This window comes from Acinonyx jubatus, chromosome C1 (assembly GCF_027475565.1).
Source record: "Acinonyx jubatus isolate Ajub_Pintada_27869175 chromosome C1, VMU_Ajub_asm_v1.0, whole genome shotgun sequence".
NCBI classification, from domain to species: Eukaryota; Metazoa; Chordata; class Mammalia; order Carnivora; family Felidae; genus Acinonyx; species Acinonyx jubatus.
The window spans coordinates 217342086-217360577 of record NC_069381.1 but is presented as its reverse complement, the minus strand read 5'-3'; the positions used below and the strand labels follow the sequence as shown (position 1 = coordinate 217360577).

The 18492-nt window shown below is 63.8% G+C and overlaps 1 protein-coding gene across 1 annotated transcript; it reads left to right on the top strand.

Moving 5' to 3' along the window:
• Window positions 1-7953: 7953 nt before the first annotated feature.
• MAB21L4 (mab-21 like 4) lies at window positions 7954-15768 on the top strand. The gene is made up of 6 exons (XM_027045698.2): window positions 7954-8098; window positions 8569-9336; window positions 11562-11787; window positions 12856-13009; window positions 14019-14375; window positions 15259-15768. Exons 2-6 carry the CDS (start codon window positions 8853-8855, stop codon window positions 15349-15351), a joined length of 1314 nt encoding a protein of 437 aa, XP_026901499.2. The 5' UTR covers window positions 7954-8098; window positions 8569-8852; the 3' UTR covers window positions 15352-15768.
• The last annotated feature ends 2724 nt before the right edge of the window (window positions 15769-18492 follow it).

The following is an 18492-nucleotide window of genomic DNA, read 5'->3' as shown; positions in this document are numbered from 1 at the left end:
CCCCCCCCCGCCCCGAGTCCTTGCTCTAAGTAGACCTCTCCCAGTGGAGTCCCTGGAGGTGGGCTTGGCAGCCAGGACTGACTGCCCCTCTAACAAGAGGAGGCCAGTGTGGGGGCCCCGGGGGTGGGCTCCTCTGGGGCAGCCTGCCAGGCAAGGCCAGAAGTCCCTGGTGGTCAGGGAGTGTATCTGTCACCAGCACTGCTGAGGGATGCTAGGGGCCCAGGCTCTCTCCTCAGAATAGACGTTCAAGACAGGGCCACTGGTGCGCAAAGGCACCTGTCCCTGAGAGACACCTGTGCTCTGTCCTGGCCCCCCAGGAGGAGTGCTCCATGCAGGGACAGGACTGGCTCTCAGGCGGGACATCGCCTCACTGGGCGTCCAGGCCTGTCAGGAGGCTCCGTGCACAGGCCAGTGCACTGAAGGCACGAAGCCGAGATACAGACTCGGAGCCCAGGGGACCCGTGCTGTGGCCTGGGCACCTCCCGGCACCCAAGGCCGTCTACAGCACCCCTGGGGTCTGAGCCCCAGGACTTGGGAGAGGTGTGAGACAGGTGTCCTTGGTGGGGCACAGGGGCTGGGCCTCATCTGACCCCAGCCAGATGGGCTCTGGGGGCACAGAGGGCATGGCCTGCTTCCGGTGAGAGCTCCTGCCTGGGGAACTCCGTCGGGGCATCCGTGTGACGGCCGGGTGGCGAAGAGGCCGTGGAGGCCGGCGACACCGTCTGTGATCACTTGCGGGAAACCAGGAAAGGTGGTGCCTCCGGTGGGTGGGGCATCCTTCCGGGGGCCTCTTGCCCTGACCCCACCCCAGCATTTACTCAGCCTGTTCTCCCCTTAAGCCCTTAAGGCCCTGTGGAGAAGCCTAACACATTCCGGCCTTCACCCCCACACCTGTACCCTTTCCTTCAGGGGGAAGCCCAGCCCCTTTGAGGCTCCCACAGGCCCCGTGCGTAACCCCAAGGCCTCACTGCTTGGTGTCCTTGCTTGTGGCTCCCGGTCCTGGGCCGTCGATGGACAAGAAGGAGAGCCCTCAGGACGGGGCTCAGCCTTGGACCTGGGCATGGCCCCCACAAAATTTCCTGGAATGAACACACGTAATGTGTGACGTAAGGTCCTTACCATGCAGGCGGCATCTCTGTGGGCCGGGTGGGCCGGGCGGGCTCAGGGAGGGTCACGGCTGTCCTGACCCAGGGCAAGAAGATGGCCCCACCTCTGTCTGTTTGCCACTGGCCCCAGGGGCACCGGAATTTGCCACACCCAATTCAGACCCTCCCGAGAGGGGAAGGGACCTCAAAGCTCGAATGACAGTACTGGCTTCCTGGTGTCAAGGCCACGCCTGCCTTTCATCCACGTCTCTTGTACAGGCCGTGACAGACAGGACCAGGGCGGGTCAGCTGAGCCTGCTGTGGATGGGACACGTGGCCCTGACACATCCTCCCGAGGCGGGTCACAAGCAGGGCAACCCCGGGGAAGAGGGCAGCAGGCTGTAAAGGAATGGGGTGCCGCCGTCCAGCCCCTCGGGGCCTCCGTCCCACCCACCGGCTGTAGGACCTGACTGGCTCTGCATCTGTGCTCCTCAGTGACCCCCCCGCTGAGCCGACCGTCCTCAGTGACCGCATGTCGGGAGGGCGGGTGATCGCTCAGGAAAGGAGCCACTCCCACTGACAGGCTCAGCTCAGCTGACCGGGGTTCGAGGCCTCTAGCGGGCGTGTCCCCTGCAGGTGCGGACAGGAAAGCAGGCCGTCTACTAAGTGCAGCCCTGCTCTGGGCCCGGCTCGGGGGCCGCCCGGGGCTGCTGCCTGGTGCTGAGGCGACTGGTTGCTGTCTGTGCGTCGGCCCCCTCTGCCCATGCGACAGAGGTGGAGGCCTGTAGCAGAGAGGTGGGATCTGAGGGGCCACCGGGAGGCTCACATCTGGGTCCGCGCCTGGGTGAGGCTCTGGGCGTCCCCAAGCGGGCCCCCGGGCACACATGCTGTGGGAGAGACGCGTCATCCTTCCCTCTCGGGCCGGCTCATGGGGCCTCTCTCGGCATCCAGTCCACCCTCAGAGGACCACAGGGGCACCGGTCAGCCCTGGGCGTGGCAGGGGCAGCCTGGGAGCGAGTCTTGAGAGGTTCCCTGGGGCGGAACCCACCCTGTAGGCGTCTGTTCACACGATTGCCGGAGAAGGCCGCCGTGGGCAGGCCCTGCGCACCTGGGAGCTGGGGCGGCCGGGCTTAGTCCTGCTGAGGACTCGTCAGAGGAACAAACCACAGAGCCCTGACGAGAAGGCACAGGAGAAAAGCACCGTGGCCACGATCTCTTGGGTGTCGCACCAAAGCACAGAGAACACGGGGGAGAAAAGTGAATCGGACCACTGACACACTCGCGTGCATCAAAGGAAGCTATCGAGAGAGCAAAAAGGTGACCCTCGGGTTGGGAGGAAGTATTTGGGAATCATATATCAGATGTCGGAATGAAGGTCCACAATCTGTAAAGAACTCCTACAGCTGAGCAACAGGGGGGCAAAGGCCCGAATCGACCTTTCTCCAAAGAAGAGGCATGGACGGCCGATAACTGAAAAGATGCTCGTTAATTGCAAAGGAAACGCGAATCAAAACCACAGCGGCGTCCACACGCATAATCAGGGCTCCTGTAACACAGACCCCAGGAAATGGCAAGTGTTGTCAGGGGCGTGGAGAAACCGGACGCTCATCCCCTGAGTGGAAATGCAGAAGGGCCCGGCCGCTGCGGCGAATGCTACGGCGGCCCCTCACGCGGCTGGCCGTGGCGTTGCCGTAGGACCCAGCAGTCCCGCTTGCGGGTATGTGTCCAAAAGAATTGAAAGCGGGTTGTCCCAGGGACATTTGGACACCCAGGCTCACAACAGCCAGCGGGAGGAAGCAGCCCAAGTGCACACGGACGATGGACGGAGCAGCAAAGTGTGATCTGTGTGTCCAACGGAGTGTTATTCAACCACAAGGCGTGAAATACCGACCCGAACCTTGTGGACGTTCTGCTCAGTGAAATTAGCCGGTCACAACAGGGCCAACTCCACTTATATGAGGTCCTTAGACCAGTCAAGGTCATAGAGACAGAAGGACACCCAGCCGGCTCAGTTGGTAGAGTGCCTGTGACTCTGGATCTCGGGGTTGTGTGTTCGAGCCCTGTGTTGGGTGTAGAGATACCTTAAAGTCTTTAAAAAAAATCATAGAGGCAGAAAGTAGAACAGGGGGGCAGGGGGCTCAGGGGAGTGGGGAGTTAGTTTTTGACGAGGAGTTCAGAGTTTCCGTTTGGGAAGGAGTTCTGGAGACGGGGGGGGGGGGGGGGGGGCGACGGTAGCACAACAATATGATAGTAGCAACAATGTAAACGCACTTAATGTCGCTGAATTACACACTTAGAATTGTTAGGAAGGTAAATTTTACGTTATGCTTTTTATCACCATAAAAAATATCAAACCAAATCAAACCGAACTCAGCCCTGCCTGCAGCACCGGGGGCGACCCTTCTGCCACAGCTCTAAGGCAGCCTCGAAGGAAATCTAGTTGATTCTTTGGTCTGAGCCGTGCTGTGGTTCCCGTGGTCTAGAGGAAGGTCGGGGAGAAGTCCCGTCCGGCCCTGCGCTGACCACCTGGGCCCTGGACAGACAGAGCTGGGCCCTGCGTGACCACTGGGGACCCACATCAATGCTCCTCGGGCCTGAGAGATCGTCTGCCTGGGGTCCTCCTTTCTCACAACCCCTTCTCCCCACCCCTGTACTGAGACCCTGGGAGCCCTCCTCTCCCCCCGGGCCCCCGCCGGCCCCCATCTTGGGCTGTGGACTCCCCCAGACTCCTTCTCGCTTGGAAAGCCTCGTGGCTCAGCTGTCCGCTCCCCGTTGCTTCTGCTGCTGGCCGGGGGTGGCTACCTTCTGGGTGACGGTGCTGGCTGGCCACACAGCTGCTTCTCCTTGGGTGACCCCAAGTGTCCACAAACACCTGGATGGCTCACCTTTCGGGCCACCCCCTGGGCAGCCCCCACCACACAGATGAACCTTCACAACCCAGCTCACCACCTCGGGCACCTTCTGCATGCACCTTCCTCGAGGGGGCCTGCTGCCTCCTGACAAGCGCCCCCTCCCCCCATTACTGCTGGTGTTAGGTGCCCCGTCACCTCCCACATGTAGCCCCACAGTCCCCTGCCTGATGGAGTGGCACAGGTGGGATGGGCGGGGCCCCTGGGCAGTGCCGGGGGGGGGGGCGGTCGGTGGGGAGAGCCCCTGGGACCTGGGGGGACAAGGGCCAGTGATGTGACTCGTGTGCTCTGTGCCTCCCGCGTCCTGCAACCCAGCAGACGATGCCTTTGAGGAATCACCAGAAAACAAGGGCAGAATAACCCCAGGCATCGCTGGTTCTCGGGCCGCGGGGAGTCTGACGCCCAGTGACAGGGATGCAGCAGGTCGTGTGGGCGCCGAGGGGCAGCCGAGGGCAGAGCTCCCGTCTCACTCCGACCCCACCCACCCACCCACCTCGAAGTCTCTGAGGCAAGCTGGGGCAGGGGTACTGGCTGTGGTCACATCGGGGGCCTGGCTCCCTCCCTTACAAGCCCCCTACTTCGGGGGGGTCACCGCTGTCCAGCCCTCCCCCTGCCAGGCAAGGGTCCCGATGTTGAGGCTCGCAGGGCCGCGCCTTCTCTGAGCCCTCCTCTTTCCTGCTCTGTGGCCCTGGACCCCACGCTTTCTTTCGTCAGCTCCTGCTGGCCCGGAGGATGGCCCGGCGACCTGGGCTGGTTTCGGCCAGAAGGAACGCGTTTCGCCCTCCCACGGTGACTTTTAATTTGCCGGCTCCTGCCTGTCTCTCCCCCTCCCCCCGGGGCAGCCGCCCCACAGGGCGGGTTGGTCGGCAGGCACAGAGGACCCAGCTCCTGAGGTCCCCACCCTGAGGCCGCTTCAGAGCAGCCCCAGCCCTGGAGCCCAGGCCTCCCTCCTGCGGCCAGGGCCTCGCCCCTGCTGGCCCCGCCGCCCTCCTCTCCCTCTTCCCCTGACCCGCCCCGGCTGCCTTCCCGGCCTCTGTGCTTCCTGCAGACCTTCTGCCTCTAATCCCCGCAGAGAAGGAGGCCGAGGCCAAGCCCTGGACCGGAGGCTGGAGGCGGCTGGGAAGGGCCAGTGACTGGAGCCAGTGTGGCTCTTCAAAGGCCCCCATTTCTCTCTGCTGCTTCACCCTTTCCAGGGGCGAACGAGAGAAGGGGGGCCAGGTTTGGCAGACGCACGTACACGGCCCGTCACAGTCGAATATTCCGCAGAAGCAGCACACGAGCGCCCACGGCTGCGTCCAATGCCAGTCAGACACGCGCGTCAGACTATGTCCGTCTATGTCCATCTATGTATGTGTGTCCTGTGTGTCCTCGGGCCACCGCACACCAGAGTTAGGCGGTGACGGGGCTGCCCGTGACGACCGGATGGCCAGTGACAGTGGGACTGCCCCGGACAGTGGGGCTTCTCGGGACAGTGGGGCTTCTCGGGACCGTGGGACTGCCAGGGACAGTGGGACTGCCAGGGACAATGAGACTGCCAGGGACAGAGGGACTGCCCGGACGGTGGGGCTGCAGGGACCCTCGTGGGAGCCAGCGCTCCAGTTCGTCCAGCTTGGCGAGCCTTGCTGTTCCGGCCTAAAGCCGACGGAAGCCACTTGTGGGAGGGGCCCTCTGACGCCGGCCACATGCAGACCGCTCGTTTCGGCAGCTCACAGGCATCGTGTGGAAGGGGGGCCGGTTTCGAGTCGCCGTCCGTCACCGTCAGAGCGTGGAGGCATCTCGGGGGCCCATCCGTGTGGCCTCCTCGTCTCCCCGCAACGGCTTTGAGGCCGGGCCGGCAGTGGCTTGCGCGGAGTGTCAAATGGCCCCCGAGCGTGTCCTCTCTTGAGGCCTGACTGCTCCCTGTGCCTCCCGAGTGCCAGCGGCTTCTGGCCCGGGTGCTCTGGGCACGCGGGCTCAGCCAGACCGCGAGGCCCTGAGGGAAAGGCCCACCACCGTGCACGGAGGGAGGGGTCCCCACGGGCAACACTGACAGTTTTGGGGGATCACACTGGCAGCTCAGGCAGCGTCTGCTTGTGTGTCCTGGGGGCCCCCCTGGGGCCGTGCATGCAGGGACTTGACAAGCGTGGTCTGGACGGGGGCCTGGGAGTCTGAGCGGAGGGGCGGGTGAGCACAAGACACGCGAGGCGGCTTCCCGGAGGAGGTCGCGGGACACGGTCTGATGCGTGTGAAGAGCAGCCGCTTCCCTGCGCCTGGAACCCGTCGCTACGATCAGGCAGAGAGGGTCCCGGGTGAGCAGAGCTGAGGCTTGTGCGGTGAGGCCGGCCGGGGCTGGCCCTCCCAAGGGTCCTTGTAGGACAGAGGCAGAGGACGATGACAGAGATACACGGAGAGGGCCACGTGGGCGCGCAGGCACAGGCGGGGCTGGAAGAGGCAGGCAGGAGCCTCACAGGGGCCGGCGACACCTTGACCTGGGACCCCTGGCCCCAGAAGCGGGAGAGAACAGGCTCGTGTTGTTCTCAGCGCCCCGGTGTGTGGTGATGTGTCACCGCCACCACGGGAGACCAACGCATGGACTTTGAGTGGCACCCGCCCGGGACCACCTCTCCAGATGAGCCCACGACGCCGAGGCAGCGTGCGGCCCACCTCACGGGCTCGGTGCGGGTCCCTTTCTGCAGCGCCTCTGGGAGCTCCCGAGACACGGGATCTGTGAGCTTGCCCTGAGCCGAGCTCTCCGGGGAGGTAGAAGCACAAACACGTGCTGGTGGTCGGCACATCTTCCAGCCAGCAAACTCCCCCCGCGGCCCGGCCGCCCAGGCCTGGGTCTGCAGCCCTCCCAGTCACTCGCCACGCTGGCCCTGGGCTCTGCAGGGTGGCGGTCCCGGTCCCTCTGTGGTCAGACTCTGCCCGGCAGGCCGGGGTGGCGCCCGTGTCTTTGCCCTCCTCTGCCCTCCCAGGGGACGGGGTGCGAGGTGCCCGTGGGCAGTCCGGGGGCAGACACGGAGCTGCCGTGGGGCACCGAGGAGCAGGTGCAGGGGCTGTAGAACGGGGGTCAGCAGAGAGGGTCACCTGACCAGCGGAGGAGGGGAACATGGACCGCAGGCCTTGGGCGCTTCTGTGTCACTGTCCGGAAGAGGGGGCTGCAGGGGGCTCCCCGGATGACAGGGGGTTGGGGGCACAACATGGGGGTTGCCCCCGATGGGGAAGGTCCCTGCGGCATCGTCCCCAGAGTGGGCACTTTGGAAGACGGGGCCTCAGGGTCTCCCGGGTGAATTCGGGATTGCCGTGAGGTTCCCGTGAAAAGAAGCTGAAGGGACATGGGATCATCGGGTCACAGACGGTGGAGCCAGGGTACAGACAGGACCCTGTGACCCAGGGTCAGGGTCAGGACCGCAGTTCCCAGCGCCTCTGCAGCAATGCCCCATAGCTCAGAGTCCCATGAAGACAGAGGGGCCAGGGCAGAGTGTGTGGGGGCAACAGAACGGGGTAGAGGTGGGGTGTGAGGCAGGCCAAGGGAGTCTGGGTCCTTGACAGGCAGCAGCTGCCCTGGGAGAGGGACGGACGTGCTCTGGGCAACCCCAGAGGACAGGATGGGGCCAGGTTTAAGGCAGGAAATTGGTCTCTTGTTTGGCCGTGCCATGGGCTGCTCTGTGAGGTGGTGAGCTCCCGGACCGGGGAGGTGCGGAAAGAGAGAGCCAGTCACCGGGGCTTCCGAGCACCAGGAAGTGAGCATCTTGGCTCCAGGCTCTGCCTGCAGCAACCCGGTGTCTGAGGCCCCTGTGTGGGTAGGGGCGAGGCCGCCGCCGGAGGGCTGCAGGGCAGCGTCTCCAGGATGCCTTGCTGGGGGCTACGTCCAGGTTCGCTGTTTGCAGACACCCCGGCAGGGGCACCCAGCGTCCCGGGCCAGCCCAGCAGGGCCAAGGGTCAGCGGGGGCGGTCCCCCCTGCTGGGTGGGACTTGCCCGGCCCTGAGTGGGGAGACGGGCCGGGCCGGGCAGCGCTCCCAGCACGGCGCTGGAGGGGTTCGGCAGGGCGAGGCTTTCCGCCCAGCAAGGAGGGGCCGGGGAGACGGCTCCTGGAGCCAGACTCGCTCCCGCTGCAGAACCAGGTGGGTGCGGGCCCCCCTCAGGCTGAAGGCCCCGCGGGCTGGGGGGGCAGGCAGCTTGAGGGCCTCAGGCCGGCCGGGGGGGTTGGACGTGTGGTCCTGACGGGAGAGGAGGCAGGATTCACAGCGGGCTGCGGCCCGGGCTGCCGTCTGAGGCGCCAGCTCGCAGGGGGGCACAGGTGCCCGAGGGGGCTGCTCAGGTCGCCGTGGAAACACAGTCCCAGCGCTGATTTCCAGCTGCCTCCCACGCAGGAGGTCTGGGGAGGCCACCCCCCGGGCCTCACCTTTCTCTTCAGAGCGATGGCATGCCACGCGGCCCTCCCCCAGGCTCGCAGGGAGGCCCACATGCCACAGACACCCCGCGGCTGCTGGCATGAGGGTGGGGGGCGCCAGGAACGGGGTCCCCACCTCCAGGACAGCAGGGCGGGAGGTGGCCACACCCCGAGTGGCGGTGCCGACTGATTTTTCTCCAGGGCGGTCGGGAGCCTGAAGGTGCCTTGGGCCCAAGAGGCGGAGTCAGCGTGACAGGAGGGAGGCCCGGGGCTGGGTGGTGACCAGGCCCCGCCTCCCCGCCCAAGGCTGCGGTGGTGACATTCCTAATTGTCGGTGACTGACTCAGCCTCGCTTCAAAGGTCTGGGTCAGGCCCGCAGCCCCCGTCACTCTGGAATTCTGCTTCTCGGGGGAGCCGGCCCGCCCGAAGAGTGCTCCTCGCCCGGCCGGTGCCTCCCGCCCGTCCCGTCCACACCCGCCCCAGCCATGGCCGTGCAGGTGCCCCTGTGGCAGCACTACCTGCAGGCCATCCGCTCGCGGGGGGCACGGCGGGCGCAGGACTTCCAGCGTGCGGAGAACGTGCTGCTCACGGTGCTGGAGCACGTGCACCACCTGGACCCCCGCTTCCTCGTGGACTACTCCCGTGACCTGGAGGCCTTCCAGTTTGCCCTGCGCACCTCGGAGGAGCCCCTGCACGTGGAGGTGCCCCTGCGGGTGGACGCGGACGCCCTGCTGATTGAGGAGGTGGGGGCCGCCGAGGCGGGCGACGGCCCTGCGCCCTGCCGCCTGGGTGTCTCCAGGGAAGGGGCCCGCCCGGAACGGCGGATGGCCGATGACGTCCTCAGCGTCTCCTCCGAGGGTGGCGCCGGGTGCCGCGGCCACATCGCGCCCAGCAAGGTCCTGCGCGTCCTCAAGGACCTTCTGGTGGCGGCCGTGGTGCACTGCAGACACCAGGGCCTCGTCACGCCAGGTAGCGGGCGGGCGCGTGTGCTGAGGTGTGTGTGTGCGTGCGTGTGCACAGACTCGCGATGGCTCAGTGGGTGTCAGGGCACACAGGCTGGGGGATCCCGCTCTGAAATCCTTTCTGGTTCCAAACACTTCTAAGAACGCAGGTCACCCGTTTCCACGTTGCCTGATTTTCACCTGGTGACTTTGGCGGTAACATGTTAACGGATGTTACTTGACGAACAGCTGGAAGCTAAGTCCGGGGCACGGGGTTTCCGGCTGACCTGCTTGATGACGGTCCCTGCCATAGTTCTGGGCAGGTGGCTCTGTTATCAGGTCCAGCTCAGCATGACGGGTGTCCCCGCTTCCGGCATCTGGGCACAGCGCACGGAGCGGGAAGACTGCGTGGGTGCGTGTGCGCAGTGGGTGCAGGCCCAGGACAGCAGAGCACCCTCCTGGGGGCCAGAGCAAATACATCGGGTTGTCCTGGCAGGGAAGTGGGGACACAAACAGAAGTCCCGTTTCCCTTGGGAAGGAACGGGCCATGGCGGTGGCAGCCGCCTGGTCCTCGTGTCTTTCATAACGTCAGAGAATGGGGATGGACGGTCAGCCCGTCGCAGGGACAGTGGCCTGCCCCGGGCTGCTCCGAGAGGCTTCTGGACGGTCTCCTGACAGCAAGAGGGGCGACGTCCAACCCTGGCCCCTCTCCAGACCTGCCTGGAGACCCGGGCGGGTGGCCACCCTCTCAGAGCTGACGATAGATAGAGCCCTCCCAGGGCAGCCGGAACCTGTCATCAGGCCCCTTGGACATCTTCTCTGGTCATCTTCTGAACCTTTCAATTACCGCAGGTGACTTGGCAGGGCCACTGCTGTCTTCTTCCATGATCTACGGTGGCCATGCCCCCCTGGCCCTGTCACCTGCAGGCCGTCTGCCCCGCCTGCTGGGATGGCCCAGCCCTGGGCCTTTCAGCCACACTCTGAGCTGCCACTCCCAGGTCCCCACCGTCCCCTGGCCCGGCCCAGAAAGCAGAGGAGGCTGGGAGCCACGCCCAAGGGGCCGACCCAGCTGGGCACGCAGGGAAATTCCAAGCATTGCTCCCAGACACTTACCTTAAAAGGGAAGCAGAGCAACCCCAGGTGACGAGGTTCAGGCTGCCCGCACCTGGGAACAAACCGGTGAGACCGGGCTGGGGGCTGAGGCAGGGAGTGGCTGGGACAGGCTGCGGGTGTGGCTGGCCGCCCTCCAAGCCGCCTCCGTGGACAGAATGTGTGACCAATGGTAAGTAGGGAAATGAAGCCACCAGTAGTGGCTTTGGATGACAAGTGCCTCAAACCCTGAATTGGAAGGGGCCAGGGGTCACTGAGCTCCTTCCTTCCTGTAACCGATGGGGAAACTGAGGCCCATGTAGGCGATGGAGTGGTCCGGCGGCAGGGCCAGGACCTGGAATACCCTACAGGGGTTTGGGGGGAGCGGTCTGCATAACGGGGCCCAGGCTCCTTCCTACAAGACCCCCACGCCGTGGGTGGGCCAGGGCGGGCTGCGTGCCGCTGTAGGACGTGAGGAGCCCCACCCCCCATGCTCAGTCCCTGAAGGCACATGTTGGGGGTTCCCTTTGGGACATGGCTCCCAGACGGTTGGTCCCCTGGCCCCTGACCAGCACCCTCACTGGGCAGTGCTGGGGGAGGGAAGGAGGGACGTCTCCGAGTCTGGTGTTGGCTGGGGTTGGTAAGGGCCGGTGACAGGAGTGTCCCCCACACTGCTCAGCTCCCCTCCTCTCTCTGTGGTATCAATTTGTTTACTGGGGGGGAAGGGACAGCTGAGGAGGAAGGCCAGAGGGCCCCGGGTCATCCCCGAGTGTCTCCGCCTCGCCAGCCCCCAGCCCTGTCACCCTTGGAATGTCCCCTCCTGGGTGGTCTGGGGGCTCTGGGTTCTGGGTGTGGGTGCTGGGCTGGGTCCGAGGGGTGATGGGAGCGGGAAGCATCTTTACTGGAATGCGCCATCTGGCGTGTGGCTCTGGGGACCCGGGGTGTGGAGTGGAAGCCAGGCGCGTCCACTGTCAGCCTTTGGATCCAGGCCCTGCTGGGCGCGGGGCACCAGGCACGCATCTCCCGACACCGGGCCTCTGGGGTCACGTGTGTTAACCCCGAGCCGTCCCGGGTCTGGCCCTGTCCTTCACCTGCCCAGCCCCTTCCCAGAGGCGCGGGGGGCCGTCTGAGATGAGGGTTCCAGGGCTCGGCGGGCTGTTGCAGGTTCTCTGAACGCGGACAGCCTGGAGGAGAAGGAGTCCCACCTGTCCCTGCTCGTGTCTAGCGGCTGGCGAACCATCCGGTTCAACATCGTGCCCATGGTGCGGAGAAAGCTCGGGGTGCCCGCCCTGGAGAGGGCTCAGTGGATGCGCGGGTTCCCTGAAGGCAGCTTGAAAAGGATCATCGGCCAAGAAGCGGCCCTGGTGCCAGCCAGTGCCCAGCACTGGAGGTCGGACACGCGTCCTGGGGTCTGTGGGGTCCTGGGGAGCCGGTGGGAAGGGGGCTGCCACCCCACTGTTCTTCCCACTCCGGGCAGGAAGGTCTGCGGGGACCCCCTCCCCCCGCCTCTGCCCCATAGGCTTCTGTGCCACGCTGACGTCCCTGGGATCTCTGGGGGACGTGGGGTCATCACTGCCCACCGCCAGCTTCGCCCCTCTTGGAGCTGCGGGGAGGGTGGAGCCGTGCCCCCTGCCGCCCGAGCCGGGGGCCAGGGCGGGCTATGAAGGAACACTCAGAGAAACGCAGAAGGCTCTGGACACCAGAGGCCGGGTGGCTCACCCAGGGTCCCACAGGTTCCGGGGACAGTTGGGAGGGGTGTCCACACAGTGAGGTGGGGGACGCGATCGCACCGGGAATTTGCTAGCATTTCCTGTCCCGGTGGCCCTTCCCCATTAGGAGACGGTAGGTCCTCCTGCCAGGAGACCGCCACCTGTGGTGTCCCCGCCCCCACCTGGCCCCAGAGCTCCAGCAGCCCCTGTGGGGCCCACCCCCCCCCCCCCCCCGTCTCCACCCCAGGAGTCTGCGAGCTGGGGGAGGTGCGGATGCCCCTTCCCCTCCCTCTCCGGCCGGCAAAGGGAGACCCCGAGTTGGTGTCCGTGAGCAGGAAAGACAGAGTAGGGGACGTGGGGCAGAGGCTGAGCTCCCCTTGAGACCCCGAACCAAGGGCCGGGGACTGAGCCCCATCCAGCTCTGACAGGACTTAAACAGCAAGGCCGCTGTGGTTTGACCAGGGTGATGCCCCACTGGCTCCCACGCCCGGGGAATGCAGCCCGGGGCTGAAGTAAGCAGGGGTCGCTCTCACAGTTAATCCTTGGAAGTGGATGACATTCGTGGGGCTGGGCCAGGCCGAGTGCAGCGGCATAGTCCCTGCCGTGGCCTGGACCATCCTGTGGGGCTCAAGACCTGATCCTGGGGAGGCCACGGCTGGGGGCTTTCCTTTCTGGGGATGCAGCGTGTCCCTGGACGGCTGGCCGGAGCCCCGATGCTGACCGAGTATGTGTGCTGTCCCGGCCCCCAGGGTCTCCACGGACTACCTGCTCACCAGGCTGCTCGGTGCACTGGGCTCCCTCCCGGGCCACCGTCTAGACGGCCTCTCCATCCTGGACCGGGTCAACCACGAGAGCTGGCGCGACGGCGGCCAGAGCCCCGGCCTGAACTTCAGTCACCTGAAGGTGCGCATAGGGGGCTCGTGGGCACACTGGCCCCCGTGGCCGTGAATGTTACCGGCTGGGGGTCCCCACTCTGAGCCCTGTGCTGCTCACTGGCTGCTATGACATGGCTGGAGCCGTGTCCTCCTCGGCCCCTGTGACCGTCAGGGGCTGAGAAGAGCAAAGGAAGGCCAGAGCCGGGGCACAAGACCGGGAAGGGGAAGCGGGCGGGGTCTCTGCCTGGAGCGAGCCGCGGTGGGGTGCGGAGGCCTGCCGAGTGCTGCTCCGTGATGGGAGCTGGGGGTTAACAGAGAGGTGGCCTGGCCTGCACAGGAGAGCCCGTCTGACCCGCTCCCCACCCTTGCAGGCCCTCATCCCACCCCCGAGGGGCCGGCAGCTTCTAAGAGGGCCCTTGGCATCTGGCCCACTGTGGCTCCTGAGCCCCATAGTGAGCAGGGATGATGGGGGCTGGTGGGAGGGCACAACTGTGGCTGGGGAGGGGCCCTGGCTGGGGGGCTCAGGGACAGGGGGAGGAAGGTCCACTCTTACGGCTTTGATGCAGACCTGGGCCAGGACGATGCCACAGGCTCAGGCTGGTCTGTATAGCAGGAGTGCAGTCAAGGCGCAGGGCACGATGGGAAGGGCCAGAGGAGGGGCAGAGCCTCAGAATCTCCTGAGAGGGGTCCTGGGCACCACGGATGGGAAGCCAGAGTGGGGCCCCAAGGTCCCTCCGAGCCTGGGCTCAGTGGCAGTGCCTCGGGGAATTGGGGAGGTGGCAGGATGGGGACAACAAGTGGAGAGGGGCTGGGGCTCGCTCTGGGACCTCTGGGGGGAGGTATGGAGTGTGGGGGAGAGGTGCAGGGGTCAGGAGACTTCCAGGGGACAGCTTCCATAAGGGTGATGGGCTGCGGGTGGGCAGGAGTGGAGGTGGTGGGAAGGTGGTGTGGGTCACAGGGGGCTGGGCAGGTGTGGGGGTGGAGGGAAGGCCGGGAGGGCGGGGCTGGGCCGGACCGCGTACCCCGCCCCGCTGCAGACGGTGCTGCTGTGGGCATCCGCGCTCTTCCCGGCGCCCGAGGACTGGGTGGAGCTGCAGGGCGCCGTGTACCGGCTGCTGGTGGTGCTGCTCTGCTGCCTGGCCACCGGGAACCTGCCACACTTCGTCTACCCCAAGCGGAACCTGCTGAGCGACGCCGGCCTGGACCTCAACGCCCTGTACCAGCGCGTGGAGCGCTTCGCCAGCCAACCCGAGGCGTCCCTGCGCATCCACGTGACCCACCTGGGCCGCGGCCCCCCGCCGCGCATCGGCAACGGGGTCAAGGCCCTCCTGCAGCTGCCTGCCAGCGACCCTGTCTACTGGGCCACCGCCTACTTTGATGTCCTGCTGGACAAGGTGGGCGTGGCAGGGGCGTCTCAGACTGCCCGGGGTGACACGCGGGGGTGGGGGGGACCCGCTCCCCCGGGGGGGTGGGGGGGGGCAGGAGCTGAAGGAAGGCCGGCCGGGCCGGTCCTCGGGCCGGCAAGAGCCGGCCGGGGCAGACGTGACATCGGGAGGTCAGACAGGCCACGAGCGACCCTGCCCACTGGTGCCCCAGGGCCCCAGGGTAGCGTGTCCGAATGTGCCTCCAGAACCACCCCCAAACCCACGTCCGGTAAGTGCTCAAACCCCCTGGACTCCGTTCCTCAGGAAGGAGTGTGGCTGTCCCTGGGCCTCACGGGGCCAGTTTCCTGCCGCATCCCGAGACTCGGGAGGCCCACGCCGTGTCCTCGGACTTTGCATCCTGCGTCCGGCCTGGTGTTCAGGGGTCGCCTGGCTGTTCTGCCGACCTCACCTCCTTGAGTCTCCGAGGTTCTGCCGGCTCGCTAGGCCCTCCTCTCCCCTGCTCCCGCAGAGCCCGCTCCCGCTCCTCTCCCCCAGGGCCAACCCCCACCCTCACCCCAAAGAGCCAACCAGGTCTCCCTGCAGGACACGTGGGGCCCCGGGGGACGGCAGCAGGAGGGCTGGTGCGTGCCCCGTCCTCCACAAGCACCTGCTGGGGCCTCCTGTCGGGCCCATCCGGGGACACCTGTGTGTGAGGAAGAGCCCCCCCCCCCCGCCGCCCCCGGGTGAGAGGGCCCTGCGTGGGTCCACCTGTCAAGAGGACCGTGCAGGCAGAGACCCAGACGCAGGAAGTCCTGGTGGCCAAGGAGCATGTGTTGTCCCGCGCCGCATCCAGGACCCTGCGATGGGCTCCGAGGTGCCTCTGTGACCCCTCTGTCCCCCGCCCCGTCTGCAGTTCCAGGTCTTCAACATCCAGGATGAGGACCGGATCTCGGCCATGCAGAGCATCTTCCGGAAGACCAAGACCCTGGATGGCAAGGAGTGCTGAGCGGCCTTGCCTTTGCTCGGTCTTCACCACCCACAGCCGGGCTGCACGGCCCCGCGGAGGACCCGGGACACTTGGGGAAGGGAATGGGCTTCACCCCGAGGCAGGTGATGGGCGGTAGAGACGGCCACCTCAGACTGCCCGGGGGATGGCCTCCCGGGACTCTGGGAGCGCCGGGCAGCAGGTCCCCCCAAGCAGCTGCCTGGTCTCCCCAGGGCCTGGGACGAAGGCGCCTTGTATTTCACAAGACGCGTGTGGGTCTGTGTGATGTCATCAGACTCTCAGAGCCAAGCGTCTGCCTGAGACCTGGAGCTCGAGGGCTTGTCCCGACCTGAGTCCCATGCTCCTCCGTGGTGATGTAATGCTATATATCTGATCTTGAATAAATTAACGCGCCGGGTAGGCTCGGTGGGGACGGCAGCCGCCGCTTTCCGTGTATCTATGTGGAGAACATTCCCCTGGAGACACGGAAGGAAACTGAAGCCAGCAGAGGGGACGCCTGTGGCTCCCTCTGCCAACAGGGGCTGGTCCCGCCGAGGTGGGGCATCTTCCGTCTTATTCAAGGTAGCATCTCCTGGCATCTGACGCCACCCCCCCTTCTGTTCTCAGGGCTCCGTGTCCCCACCCCACGCCCTCTCATCGGCCCATGACGGCCACCTGCAGCCCCTTCCCCGCTGAGCTCTCACGTGACCTTCGTGTGCCCTCGCCTAGCAGACAGTGTCCACTCTCCACCCTCTTTGCCTGTCAGTGCTATTTATGCCCCGGCGTCTGAGGCACAGCCCGCACCCTGGCTCCTGTAGAGGGACCTGCAACCCCACGGCGATGCGTGTAGCGACACCTTCCCCAAACCTCCTGCAAAGCAGCCCCCGGCCGAGTGCCCGAATCGCCACACACAGAGGAGAGGAAATGCCAGGGCCTTTGAAGGCTGTGTGATTCGGGACCTGAGCTGACACGAATACAGGGGGACACAAAATGCCATGAGAGTAGAGGCTGTCAGAGCACAGGACCTTGACGTTACAGAGAGGGAGGGAGGCAAACCATAAGAGACTCTTAAATACTGAGAACAAACTGAAGGAGGATGGGGGGTCGGGGAGAAGGGTAAGTAGGTGATGGGCACTGAGGAGGGCACTTGCTGGGATGAGCACTGGGTGTTGTATGGAAACCGATTTGACGATAACTTATTTGAAAAAAAAAAAAAAAAGAAAAGAACACAGGACCTTGGGCCAATCCGATTCACAGTGGGGACAAAGTGTCCAGGCCCACCCTGCGGTCATTTCCTCAGTGTCTGAGTGTGTCTCAGGGCGCCTGTACCTGGAAGAACTAAGGGCCTCAATGGTGGGGGAGGCCAAAGGGAAAAGTTCAAAAACACATCTATTCTCATGGCCAAAACAGTCTAGCAAAACACACTGTCTCCCAGGGGCAATAGCAGAACGTAGCATTACCCCGAAAGACCCGAATTCACCAGTATAACCTTAGCAAAAATCGGATGAATCAAAAACGCGACACTTAGGTATCAATCCAACAAAATATGCAAAATATCTGTATGAGGAAAATGACAAAACTCTGACGAACAAAATCAAAGAAGAGGTAAATAAATGGATGTCCCATGTGCATGGATAGGAAGACTCAAGGTTGTCAAGATGTCTGTTCTCCTCAACTCGATCTGTGAGTGCAAATTAAAACAACTGGGAGGAAACTCCACGTGCCGATGTTGGAACGTTGACAGCATCGAATGCTGGCGAGGACATGGAACATCAGGAGCCGGGAGGAATGCAGGTTGATGGTTTCTTAGAAAACTAAACGCTCTTTTACCGCCCGATCCAGCAATTGCACTCCTTGGTATTTACCCAAAGGAGCTGAAAACCCATGTTTGCCCAAAAACCTGTATATGAATTTTTACAGTGACTTCATTCGTAATTGCCAACACTTGGAAGCCACTCAGGTGTCCTTCAGTAGGTGATGGATGAACAGTGGTCCGTCCAGACAAGGGGAGATTACTCAGTGCTGAAAAGAACTGAGCCATCAACCCATGAAAAGTCAGGGGGGAACCTTAAATTATTGCTTACTACTTAACGAAAGCTTAGTACTAAATGTAAGAAGCTAATTTGAGAAGGCTACATTCTGTATGATTCCAACTCTGACATTCTGAAAAAGACAGTGGAAAGATCAGTGGTTGCCAGGGGGGAGGGATGACCAGGTGAGGCACAGAGGATTCTTAGGGCAGTGCAAATACTCCGTGTGGTACTAAACTGATGAATACATATCATGACGCATCTGTCCAAACCCACAGAGTGCACAACACCAGGAGTGAGCCCTGATGAGAGTAAGGGGCTTTGGGTGATGTTGACATGTCTGCGTGGGTTCGTCACCTGTAACACCTGGTCCCTCTGGTGGGGGCTGTTGGGGACGAGGAGGCTGTGCATGTGTGGGGGCAGGGGGTTATGGGAAATCTGTACTTTCCTCTCCATTTGGCTGTGTGTCTACAAACTGCCCCTGAAAATAAAGTCTAAATAATCAAATGAATTTAGAATGTTCTATTTCAGTTGGATCATGATGAATGACAGCAGATCCCTTTAACTGAACCAAGTTTTAGCCTGTAACCAAGGTGCTGTGCTGGGTGCTGAGTGTTACGGATCTAGGAGAACAGGACAGCACAGCCTGTGGCATGTGCTTCGTGGTGGCCGATCTGTGGAATGAGTTCTTTCCAACCCCGTCGGGTGGGGGGAGCAGTGAGAAACAATTGTGTTCACTTGGAAGAGGCAAGAAGTTATGTTTCCGGTCTTGCCCCAGGCTGAGGTTGACCTCCCTGCTCTGTGTCACAATATAGGCCCCATGGACCTTTGTCATCTGGACTGGGCCTGTGGGGTATCTTGCTGGCTCACTCTTTTGATGACATCATGCTAATAAGACCCGGGGAGCATTGACTGGCAAGTGCTTTGGATGCCTCGTAAGATGCGTTTATGCCAAAGGGTGGGAGAGAAATGGTAGAGTCTCAAGGGTCTGTCTCATAGCTGGCGATTTGAGAGGTCCGGGGGTCTGGGCATGCCAAGACATTGCCTCTAAGGAGTAGCGGAAGTTTTGATGCCTTGCCCCACCTCCTGTGATGAGCAAGGACGATGCCAGGTGGGCCTCACCGATTTTGGA

Excerpts from the sequence above, each read along its gene's own strand:
- MAB21L4 (XM_027045698.2), top strand. The coding sequence starts at position 8,853 with ATGGCCGTGCAGGTGCCCCTGTGGCAGCACTACCTGCAGGCCATCCGC. Across the intron at positions 11,788-12,855 it reads GCCAGTGCCCAGCACTGGAG|GGTCTCCACGGACTACCTGC; the intron begins GTCGGACACGCG and ends CCCGGCCCCCAG. Across the intron at positions 14,376-15,258 it reads TTGATGTCCTGCTGGACAAG|TTCCAGGTCTTCAACATCCA; the intron begins GTGGGCGTGGCA and ends CCCCGTCTGCAG.